The sequence below is a fragment of the Hemitrygon akajei genome, chromosome 11, assembly GCF_048418815.1.
Source record: "Hemitrygon akajei chromosome 11, sHemAka1.3, whole genome shotgun sequence".
Classification (NCBI taxonomy): domain Eukaryota; kingdom Metazoa; phylum Chordata; class Chondrichthyes; order Myliobatiformes; family Dasyatidae; genus Hemitrygon; species Hemitrygon akajei.
In genome coordinates, this window is record NC_133134.1 from 100,933,960 (window position 1) to 100,945,627 (window position 11,668).

General features: G+C 53.2%; 1 protein-coding gene across 3 annotated transcripts in view; it reads right to left on the reverse strand.

Moving 5' to 3' along the window:
• Positions 1 to 1,876: 1,876 nt before the first annotated feature.
• The window catches only part of rhbg (Rh family B glycoprotein), a 13,969-nt gene continuing 4,177 nt past the window's right edge, over positions 1,877 to 11,668 (reverse strand). For all 3 annotated transcript variants that reach the window (XM_073061398.1, XM_073061400.1, XM_073061401.1), the window contains exons 2-10: positions 11,082 to 11,271; positions 9,955 to 10,105; positions 6,029 to 6,176; positions 5,767 to 5,933; positions 5,070 to 5,207; positions 4,082 to 4,215; positions 3,371 to 3,489; positions 2,671 to 2,744; positions 1,877 to 2,139 (exon numbers count right to left, since the gene is read on the reverse strand). In XM_073061398.1, coding sequence (XP_072917499.1) covers positions 2,068 to 2,139; positions 2,671 to 2,744; positions 3,371 to 3,489; positions 4,082 to 4,215; positions 5,070 to 5,207; positions 5,767 to 5,933; positions 6,029 to 6,176; positions 9,955 to 10,105; positions 11,082 to 11,271 — 1,193 coding nt within the window. In that variant the 3' untranslated portion in view covers positions 1,877 to 2,067. The remainder of the gene's footprint in view (positions 2,140 to 2,670; positions 2,745 to 3,370; positions 3,490 to 4,081; positions 4,216 to 5,069; positions 5,208 to 5,766; positions 5,934 to 6,028; positions 6,177 to 9,954; positions 10,106 to 11,081; positions 11,272 to 11,668) is intronic.

Consider the following 11,668-nt stretch of genomic DNA (forward strand, 5'->3'; position numbering starts at 1 on the left):
ACCTTTCTGTATACGTCCTTGATGGCGGGTAGGCTTTGTGTCGGTGATGGGTACCCGTTTTGGTACCCATTGTGGAGCCAGCCTGTCCGCTGTAGTGCAGTTTCCCAAACAAGCCGGACGACTAGGCAGGGTGGGAAAGAAGGCCTACGGCACGATTGCCTTAGTCGGTCATGGGGTTGAGTATCATAGGAAGTCACGTAGTAGTTGTGTAAAATTCTGGTCAGATCGTATTTCTGGTCCAAGTATTGAGAGCGGTTCTGTCTCCATTACAGGAGGCTGTGGAGGTTTTGGAAATGCTCCTTGGGTTGCGGGGGGTGAGCATGAGCTACAAGAAGAGATTCAAAGTTCAAAGTAAATTTATTATCAGAGTCTGGTGGGAAGGACGACCCGTGATGAATTGGGCCATATGCAGGTTATCACGGCTTGACAAACTTGCGGTATTTTCTCTGGAGTGGTGGAGGCTGATGCGTGCAAACGTTCCCTTTTAAATCTCCTCCCCCCCCCACCTTAAACCTAGTTTTGGACTCCCATACCCCGGGGAAAAGACTGTTACTCTCGTCGTGTCAGGCAGCGGCAGTGGAGAATGGAACTTAAGTTCTTAGGATGTCTTCCGCCTCCTGTTAGGGCAGCCTGCAGGGTGGCGGAACCCCCAGCAGGTGGCAGAAAACACCAACAAACTGACAGAAATGACGGAACGATACCTTCGTTCTCCTTCCGTCAGGGGCGAGGGTCAACGAATGTGAATTCCCTCCACGGTCGATAGAAATGGTGTGTATCTATCTGTGGAGGGGGGGGGGGGGTGGAGAGAGAGAGAGAGAGCCGGAGACGGACGGGCGGGGAGAACGAAGAACGAAAGAACCTGTGGATTCTAGTTTCCATTCCAGTCAGGGGTACACCTTTGTCCACATCTCTGTAGCCACCTTCGACACCTATATCCCTTTCCGTCTCTGACCCACGTCACTGTCTGGTATCTAGGGTAGTGTCTTGGGGGTATTCCTGGAGATCCCACCACCTTCCTGCTGAACATGGTACCAACCCCATCTTCCTGTACCCGGTCCGTGTCCTTCCATTCCCCGTTCAGGTGTCTATCTAAATACCTCTTAAATACTCGCCTCTGCCATCACCCCGGCCACGCGTTTCCAGGCATCCATCACTCTCCGTGTAATCAAATTTGTCCCTTATAATCTCTTTTAAACTTTCCACTCTCGCCTTTGCCCTATAGTATTTGACATCTCCACCCTGAGAAAAGACTCTGCCTACCCATATAAGCTTAGTGGCCACCTTATTCAGTATCTCCTGTCCCTAACAAGGTGGCCGCTCGTCTGTAAACTCGTGGTCTTCTGCTGCTGTAGCCCATCTACTTCCAGGTTCGACGGGTTGTGCGTTCAGACACGTTCTTCAGCGCACCACTGTTGCAACGCGTGGTTATTTAAGTCGCTGTCGCCTTTTTGTCGATTTGAAACAGTCTGGCCACTTTCCTCTGACCTCGCACTGGAATGCGGCTCACTGTATTTTTGGTTGTTTGTTTTTTTTTGCACAATTCTCTGCAAACTCCAGAGTGGAAATCCCAGGAGATCAGCAGTCTCTAAGGTGCTCAAACCACCCCACCTGGCACCAACAATCCACAGGCAAAGCCCCTTCGGTCACGTTTCTTCCCCGTTCTGATGTTTGGTCTGAACAACAACTGAGCCTCTTGGCCACGTCGGCATGCTTTTATGCAGTGAGTTGCTGCCACATGATTGGCTCGTTAGATATTTGAATTAGCGAGCAGGTGTACAGGTTTGGCTATTAAAGTGACCATCTTGTGTATGTCTTTTATCAATTTTATAACCGTTATGGGCGCTTTATTATGACATAAATGTCAAGTAAAAGTAAATCAGAATGAAAAATGAACGCAATTTATTGAAGATCGGGTGGCACGCACAATAAAAGGCAGTATATGTTGGTATATATTTTGTATATACATATAAAAAGACCGTTAGATAACTTGGAATAAACAAAGAAATGTTATTGCCCGGCAATTATCCGGCTGCTTTAGTCGGCGTCGGCGAACGTCGGACAGGATGGTTAGGCGATTTTCTCGGCTTCCTCCGGCTTCATTGGCACCATCTCGCTGTGGCTGCTGTCGTCCTCGGGAAGCTGAGGGGAAGTGACGATGCCGAGGTTAGGGCCGTGCAGCTGGAAAGCCACGCCACCGCGGACCCAGCTTCGAGTTCCCGCTGTTCGAAGGGCCGCCGGGCTCTCTAAGGGTCAGGGGATTCGGAAGGGGAGGAGTCGGGTGGTGTTGGGATTCAAACACCCCGGAACATCCCCTCTCCAAGTGCAGAGCCCAGGAAGCGCTGCACTGGGAGCGGAGTAGAGTTCCGGATGATATATTTAACCCAAGTGCAGTGGGTGGGTGTAAAAGTTCACGAAACAACGGGAAGAAGGGCGGGTGTCCTGCCCCCGATATTTACCGCCCCCTCCCGCCCCAACGACGTTTTCCGTGGGATCTTCCTGTGTGTAAACTTCTTGTCCCTGTTATAAGGGGAATGGACGAAAGTTCCAGTGTCCGTCCTATCTGGGAGGGATGTTTTAGGACCTTACAAAGAGGGAATCTGAACCCTCCAGCTCCCCCACCCACGCTCAGATCCTACCGGCGACCCTCACCCTGGCCCCAGAAGCACTCACCTCCCAGTACAGCTGGTCAGTAAAACACTGCGTGTCCGGCGGGGCTCCCCAGATCGGCAGTTTCATCACAAATCCTGTAGGGAGAGGAAAGTTAATCCAGCCGCTGCATCGAGTGGGCGGGGGGAGGGGGAGGAGGGTGTTGGGGAGGGGCTGTGGGTGGGGGAGCCTGCATAGAGACACGAGGAGTGGCCTCCCAAACACAGGAGTACGAGAGTACAAGGTGCGAGAGATCTGTTCAGGTCGGTTGGGAGTCAGTTGAGGGTGGGAGAGGTAGAAACAGGGGGGAGGACGGACGAAGTCTGGCGGACTACCGAGAGGCGGAGGAAGTGGGGAGGGAGGTTTCTAGTGAAGGGGGGAGCAATTATCTGGCGGATGAGGGTGGAAAGACCGTTAAATTGGGTTCGGAAGGTCCGGTCTGGGAGGGAAGAAAGGACTGCCGGGGTTGGGATGGAAAGTTAATGGGACGAGGAAGGGGGAGGCGTTGGCGGTGTGGTGGTCGCCCCAGAGAAAGTGAGAGGGTTCTTCCTGGATATTCGATTGTAAGAGAGTGGAGTTGGAGAGGTCGGGGTCGGTGATTAGGCAGGACTGCTTGGCTTCTGAGAACGAAGTGGAGGCGGAACCCAGGCAAAACAAAGATAATGTCCCCGGGATACACGGAACGCTGTATGCCGGTGTCCCCGTGGGGGAGGGAGAAGCCTACCCACTATAACTCCTCCGATCAAGGCGAACGCCAGGGTGACAACGAGACCCAGCGCCTGGAAAAGTGCCTGTTGTTTCGCTGACCGTTCATTGACTAGTAGAGGGAAGACATCCTGGAGCCTGAGCGGAGAGACCGAGTAATCCACCGTTAGACGTGGGGGGTGGGGGAACCACGCACGACCGGGATCGCGGGATGAGAAACTCAGTAAGGTCCTTCTCATCGACCTCCCGGCCCCTCCCACCTCAGCCTACGCAACTTTGGCCCCGTCCACCAACCGTCACTAATGACTGACCCTGCTCCTTCTGATAGGCTCCTTCCTCCATTTCCTGGAGCCTTCGGAACCTCTTCCCTCTTCCCCACACCCTCCATGTCCCAAGTCCCGCTAATTCTCGGCTGGCCACACCCGTCAGGTTCCTGATCCTTTCTACCACCCTGCTACTGATATTCGGCCTTTCCGTCAATGCGGAGTCCCGGTTCCTCCGGCCCCGTCCCTCTAAACGCTGACCACACCCACCGACATCCAGTGAATTCTCGCCGCTCCCCTTCTGTGGAAGCCCTATCCTTCCCCCTCCCCTCCCGGCTCCCAATCCCACATCTCGTACACACTTCTCCGGCTCTTTGACACCACTCACCCACTCCCCGACCCCGTGGCCTCGCAATTCCGGAATTCCGCGGACCCCTGTACAACCCCCGACTCCCTCTCCGACTCACCCCTCCCCATAAATCTCTTCGCTGGCCATGGAGGCGGCGATGGCCCCCACCGTTCCTCCCAGGATCCCGGGCATCCCATGGAGATTATGCACGCCGCACGTGTCCTGGATTTTCAACTTGGAGTCCAGGATGGGCTTAGGAGACAAGTTGTAGAAAACGGAGACATGAAACATGAAACATAGAACATGGAACAGAACGTGGAACGTTGGCCAAAACATGACCCATTTCCCTGTTTGCTATCTATTATGTAATAAAATACATAACCTCTAACAACCTCTGAGATGCTCCAGTCGAGGGTGACTCCACCACAACCTCTGGCTGTTTTTTCCAGGCACCCACCACTCCTGACACCATCGAAGGGGAGTGGGACCACCCACCGCGGAACTGCTCTATAGAGCTGAACGGCCTCGTGAAAGGAAATTCGTCAAGCCTCCGGTGGCTTTTACGAATACTTTACAGAATTACCGTTGAAAGTATGGGATGTATTATGGGTTGGCATGACGACTGCTCTGCCTGTGAGGACAAGAATCTGCGGCGAGCTGAGGACATAGCTCAACGCATCATGGAAACCAGCCTCGCCTCGATGGTCTATTCTTCTCGCTGCCTCGGGTAAGCAACCAGGATCATCAGCAAGACCTCGCACCCCGGATATTTCCTCTCCTACCCGGCAGGAGATACAATGCCTGGAACCCTGTACCATCAGGCCCAAGGACATCCGCTGTCCCACTGCTACCAGACCTGTCCTCCGTTCAAAGATGAACTTTCGATCTCTCAATCTACCTCATCACGGGTCTTGCCTACCTTTACTGCGCTTTCCTCTTGTACTGCCCCGCTCTACTTATGCATGGGGCGATCAGTTTGGATGGTAGCTCGGTACATGTGACAATGATAACACCATTACCAACTGTCAAGATGAGTAGGGTGAAAAGTGGGAACGAGAAAGGTGCTCGTTACAGCCTCGTACAGGACACAAGGGACCCCAACTTACCGTCAAGTAGTGGAAGCCCAAAGTGGAGATGACGCCCGAAAGGAATCCAACGATCATGGAGCCGTAAGGGGAGAGCATCATCTCTCCGGCCGTGCCGACGGCCACACCCCCCGCCAGGGCTGCATTCTGAATGTGCACCTGCCGAGGGAACGGTTAAACTCCGGTAACTGCTCGCTTCCTCTCTGCCAACTCCACAACTCCCACCTCTGGCTGGTCATCGGTCTCTCACTTTCCACCGCGAAAATGGGAGATGGGCCGATTCTGCTCCTATCTTTTATGGTTTTATGGTCTAAACATGGTATCATGTTAGTGACAGCACACGAATTACGTTCTGAACTGAAACAAGGTTTAGACCTGTACCTCTTATCCCTGGTTTACGCTGCTCTTGATGCCCGACCCCATCCCTCTCCTCCGCCACACAAACACACACACACACACACACACACACACACACACACACACACACACACACACACACACACACACACACACACACACACACACACACACACACACACACACACACACACACACACACACACACACACACACACACCAGATCGGACGACTCTACCATATCGTAAGCTGGATGTTAACTGCGAAGGACGTGCTACTCCGGGTGGTACGGGAAGAGAAATAGTTCGGACCCTCGGGAAGGGCGGAGAAAGTGGGCGAGACCCCAGCCTTGATTCCCTACCATGTCCAGTTTTCCCTCGACGTTCACGACGCTGGAAATGGCGAAGGTGGAGAGGGTGCAGGCGGCCAGCGAGTAGTAAGTGTTGAGGGCCGTGCGGTGCTGAGCGCTACCCAGACTGGTGACGGCGGAGTTAAAGCTGGGCCAGAACATCCAGAGGTAGATGGCACCTGCGGGCGACAGAGAGGGCGGGGTCAGTGGCAAAGGAGACTGCGCAGAGAAGAACCGACCGGACACTCGCGGGGCCGCCGGGCTTGCGACTCACCGATCATGGCGAAGAGGTTGGAGTGGTAGACAGGATTCTCCCTGTGACGGCTCTTGTCCAGCTGAGGCCGGTATAGAACCCGGGTGATGGTCAGCCCGAAGTAGGCGCCGAAGGTGTGGATTGTCATAGAGCCGCCCGCGTCCTTAATCTGCACCAGTGGGGAGGGATAGTTAGAAGGTGCGACGCTCCCTCGACCCTGCCTTTAACTGCGGCGCTCCCTCGAGCCTGTCCCTCACCGGCAAATGACTCCGATCTTGGGTGTGCTGCTCTGCTCCTGATATCAAATCTCCGCAACCCGGGGCGGGGCAGGGATCAGCAGAGGGGTGGAGGAAGAGCTGGGTTGCCGCTTCAGCCGAGGGCGGGAGGGGGGAAAGACGGAGAGGGAGATTAGGGAAAATTGACGGAGAGAATGAGCAGAGAGGGAGAGAGTGAAATAAATGGAGGAGGTAGGGAGGCAGTTAAGGGAGGGAATGAGGTAGGGTGAGATGGAGTGAGAGAGCCAGAGAGGAAGAAATAATATGGGAGTGAGGAAGAGAGGGAAGGAATCTTTTAAGGAGAAAGGGATCTCTTTGAGATCTATAACGTTGAAAGACCCAGATGGAGTGGATGTTTCCTATAGTGGGGGAGTATAGGACCAGAGGGCAGAATCTCAGAATAGCTGGACGTCCATTTAGAACGGAGATGAGAAGAATTTCTTTAGCCAGGGAATGGCGAGTCTGTGGAATTAATTGCCACAGACAGCGGTGAAAGCCAAGTCACTGGGTATATTTAAAGTGGAGATTAATAGATTCTTGATTAGAAAAGGCGTCAAAGGTTACAGTGAGAAGGCAGGAGATGGTATTGAGAGGGAAATTAATCAGTCATGATGAAATGGCGGAGCAGACTTGGACCGAGTTCTGCTCGTTGCTCTTACGGTCTTATGGAATTTGGGAAGGAGTGCAAGAGAATGAATAAAGGAGACGAGGAGGGAAGTAGTGTAGGTGGGAGGGAATGAGTATGCCAGGGAGGGAGTAAGGGAGACAGAACGAGTGGTATAGGAAAGGAATGTGAGATACGGTGAGCGAGTGGGAGAAAGGGATGGAATAAGGTAGAGAGTGGAGGTAGGGAGGAAGAGAGTAGGAAAGGAGTGTAGGTCACATTAATGGAACGTGTAATGGAGGGTAAGGTACGGAGCGGGAACGGTGTGGAATAAGCAGGGTATTAGTGGTAGGGAGCGGGAAGGACTGTGTGAGGAAATGAAAGAGAAATGTAAGAAGGAGTGATGTAACTATGAAAATGGACAAGGGAGAGCCAGTGGATGTAGTGCACCTGGACTTCCAGAAAGCTTTTGATAAAGTCCCACATAGGAGATTAGTGGGCAAAATTAGGGCACATGGTATTGTGGGGAGAGTACTGACATGGATTGAAAATTGGCTGGCTGACAGGAAACAAAGAGTAGCAATTAATGGGTCCCTTTCGGAATGGCAGGCTGTGACCAGTGGGGTACCGCAAGGTTCAGTGCTGGGACTGCAGCTCTTTACAATATACATTAATAATTTAGATGAAGGGATCAAAAGTAACATTAGCAAATTTGCTGATGACACAAAGCTGGGTGGCAGTGTGAAATGTCAGGAGGATGTTATGAGAATGCAGGGTGACTTGGGCAGGTTGGGTGAGTGGGCAAGTGTATGGCAGATGCAGTTTAATGTGGATAAATGTGAGGTTATCCACTTTGGTGGCAAGAACAGGAAGGCAGATTACTATCCAAATGGAGTCAAGTTAGGAAAAGGGGAAGTACAACGAGATCTAGGTGTTCTTGTACATCAGTCAATGAAAGCAAGCATGCAGGTACAGCAGGCAGTGAAGAAAGCTAATGGCATGCTGGCTTTTATAACAAGAGGAATTGAGTATAGGAGTAAAGAGGTCCTTCTGCAGCTGTACAGGGCCCTGGTGAGACCACACCTGGAGTATTGTGTGCAGTTTTGGTCTCCAAATTTGAGGAAGGACATTCTTGCTATTGAGGGAGTGCAGCGTAGGTTCACAAGGTTAATTCCTGGAATGGCAGGACTGTCATATGTTGAAAGATTGGAGCGACTGGGCTTGTATACACTGGAATTTAGAAGGATGAGAGGGGATCTGATTGAAACATATAAGATTATTAAGGGATTGGACACACTGGAGGCAGGAAGCATGTTCCCGCTGATGGGTGAGTCCAGAACTAGAGGCCACAGTTTAAGAATAAGAGGTAGGCCATTTAGAACAGAGATGTGGAAAAACTTTTTCACCCAGAGAATGGTGGCTATGTGGAATGCTCTGCCCCAGAAGGCAGTGGAGGCCAAGTCTCTGGATGCATTCAAGAGAGAGTTAGATAGAGCTCTTATAGATAGCGGGGTCAAGGGATATGGGGAGAGGGCAGGAACGGGGTACTGATTGTGTATGATCAGCCATGATCTCAGTGAATGGTGGTGCTGGCTAGAAGGGCCGAATGGCCTACTCCTGCACCTACTGTTTATTGTCTATTATCTGTTGACGGAAGTAGGGTAAGTAGGGAGTGAGGGAACGGGGAATGTGTAGGGGAGGGAATGAGAGGGAGAGTGGGAGGGTGGAGGAAGGGGATGGGATGGAGGGAGGAGTGAGGGAACAGGGAATGTGTAAGGGAGGGTGTGGGAGTGAAGGATACAGTGAGGGAATGGGAAATGTGTAAGGGAGGGAATGAGGGGGAGAGTGAGAGGGCGGAGGAAGGAGGTAGGATGGAGGGAAGAGTGAGGGAACAGGGAATGTGTAAGGGAGGGTGTGGGAGTGAAGGAGTGAGGGATACATTGAGCGAGTGAGGAAGTGTGTAAGAGAAGGAGTGAGTGGGATAGGGAGGGGTAAGTGTGCAACACAGAGGGAGTTAGGTGTGTAACGAATAGAATAAGGGAGCGAGAGCGGTAGGGAGGGAATGAGGGACAGCAGCCATGAACTACCCAACCCGAGATTCCCGCCCCACGGTGCCTGGTCTCCGAGTGATTTTCCACCCGACCTTTGGCAGTCCGACACCCCTTGAGCCGGGAGTCAGGCGAGAAGTCGTTTGCTTTGGCCGACACGCTGTTTACTTTTGCGAAATGTGTGCCTGCGACCCGGCCAAAGGTCTGTCGTGAGCATCAGCGCGGATTCCACGGAGACTCTCGGTCTCTCTGCACCCCGCTGCATCTGCGCACCCAACCCACCCCCCCCCCACCCCCCCCCCCACCCCCCCCCCCCCCCCACTCCTCCTCTATTCTCAGCTTCGCCAAATCCCTCCCCTCCTTGTTGTCTCGGCTTCTCCCATCCCTTTCCCCCGTTTACTCCACCTCTTCTTCCCATGCGCTCCACCCCGCTCGTTCCCCCTCCTTCTCACATCCCCCTCCCCGAGAAAGGTGTGGGAGGGAAAGAAGGTTAGGAGGAAGGGGAGGATAGGAGTGTGAGGAGGAGAGGGATGTGGGTGGGGTGATAGTGTGGGAAGGTAGAAAAGAGTGTGGACAGGGGGAAGACTGTGGGAGGTAAAGTGGCGTGGGGGAGTCAGGAGGGAGGGGGAATAGGTGTGGCAGGGGGGAGAATCGTGGGAAGAATTACCTGCCTGATTTAACAATGATCTACCTGCACGATTGACTCCACCATGATGTCCAAGCGGTCGAAAAGCTAACCTCTTGGTCTCTCCCTCTGTCCAGGACGGGGACTGGTCTCTGGCTCCCCTCCCCAAATTGAACGGTTCGATGGGGTCAGGAGTAACATAGTCTTAGCAAAGGTGGATGGGCTAAGCGGAACGTAGGGTACTGCAGGGGCGGGTGAGTCCTACTATACTAGGCCCAACCCAGCACCGGTGGCGTGGTCTTGCTGTCTGATCAAATGGGGTGTCGCCCTCTTTTTTAAAGCATGTGCCCCTGCCCCCACCGCTGTGCCATGATTTAAAGGGTTCTGCCACTCACCTGCAGCAGGGAGAGTAAGATATACTCATTGATAGGAAAGAAGGCGGCCTCGAAGACTGTCATCACCAGGAGCTGCCCGGGGCTGCACTTGCCCAGCAGCGCTCCGAACGAGATGAGGACGGATCCGGTGCAGAAGTCCGCGTTAATCATGCTGGCGCGGGCGTGATTGGGGGGGGGGGGTGGGTGGGAGAGAGAGAGATGAAGTTAGTGGTATTAGAGGGCGTGGGGAGAAATAACCTGCCCCAGAAAAGGGTTGGTCCATTGTGTTGTGCGCAGAGAGAGCTCCTACCCCCGCGAGCCCGAACACCACTCTCCCTTTCTCACACCTTTCCCTTACCCCTCCCACACCTCTCTCCCTGCACTCTCTCCAGCCTCTCTTCCCTCTCTCTCCCCCGCCAATCTCCCTTCCCACACCTCCTCCCTTCTTGCCCATACATGCCCCATCCCATCTGGACAGTCTTCACTCTTCCATCAGCAACAACGGCCCACGCATCGGGATACCTACCCCACCCTATAACCCTATCCTTCTCCCATCCATTCCCACGCTTCAAGCAAGTATTACACACCGCCACTCTCTTTTCCTCCAACTATCCACTCTCCTTCCCTCTAACTATCCACCTCACCCCAATCCGGCATTTCCTGTCTCTCCCTTTTTTCCTCCCCTCTCATCTATTCCATTCCCAATCTCTTCCTGACTTCACTCTTTTGCTATTCTCCCCTCCCTCGTCTCAATTTGTCTCTCCTCCTTTCTCCTCTCCCTCCTTCGTTCTCCCTTAACCATTCACATCCTTCCCTCTGGTTCTCCCCTTTTGTCTCTTTCCCCTATGTATTCACCTCTGTTTCGTCATTCTCTTCTCTCTTTTTCCCTTCCTCTCCCTCATTCTCCCCACCCTTTCACCCCCTGTTCCGCTCTTTCATTATCCATCCTTCCTTCTTTCCTTTGTCCCTGGTTTCCCCTCCTCTCTTCTTCCGCTCGCCATCAGCCTCCACTCCCGTTCCTACCTGCTTTTCCTTCTCCTCTCCTGTTTCCTTTTCCATCCTCTCCCCATTTTCCCCACGTCCTGCTCTTCCCTTCCCTTCTCCTCTCCTTTTCATCTCTCAGTCGCTCCCCTCCCCATCGGCCTCACCTCTCTATGCCGATGTGGATCTTGCCGTCCTCCCCGAGGCCATGTAGCCAGCCCTGCACCAGTGTGGCCCACTGCAGCGAGAAGGCGGCGAGCAGGAAGTTGAAGCCCACACTGCTGTATCCGTACTTCTTCAAGAAGGTCATGAGGAATCCAAAGCCCACGAAGATCATAACGTGGACATCCTGGAAACCTGGGACAGAGGGGCGGCGGGATGGGTTTGGAAGGAAGGGAGGGATGTGAGGGGGGCAAGAAGGAGATGCGGGGTGACAGAAGGAAATGGGGAGTAAGAGAGAGAACGGGGAATTGGAAAAGTGAGGCGAAGGAATGGAGAGGGAGAGAGAGAGGGAGGCAAGCAAAGAAAGAAGGAAGGTGGACGGGATGGAGGGAATAAGGAGAGGGGAAAGGACGGGGAAGATCAGAAGGAAATGGTGAGGAGAGGAAATGGAGGGGGGAATGAATGGGCGAGGGGAAATTACAGGAAGGGGAATAGTTGGAGAGTGGTGGGAATTGAAAGAGACGGTAGTGGGAATCGGGTGAGAGGGGGTGGGTAGAAGACAGACAAACAAGATGTTAAAGTTTACTGAGGA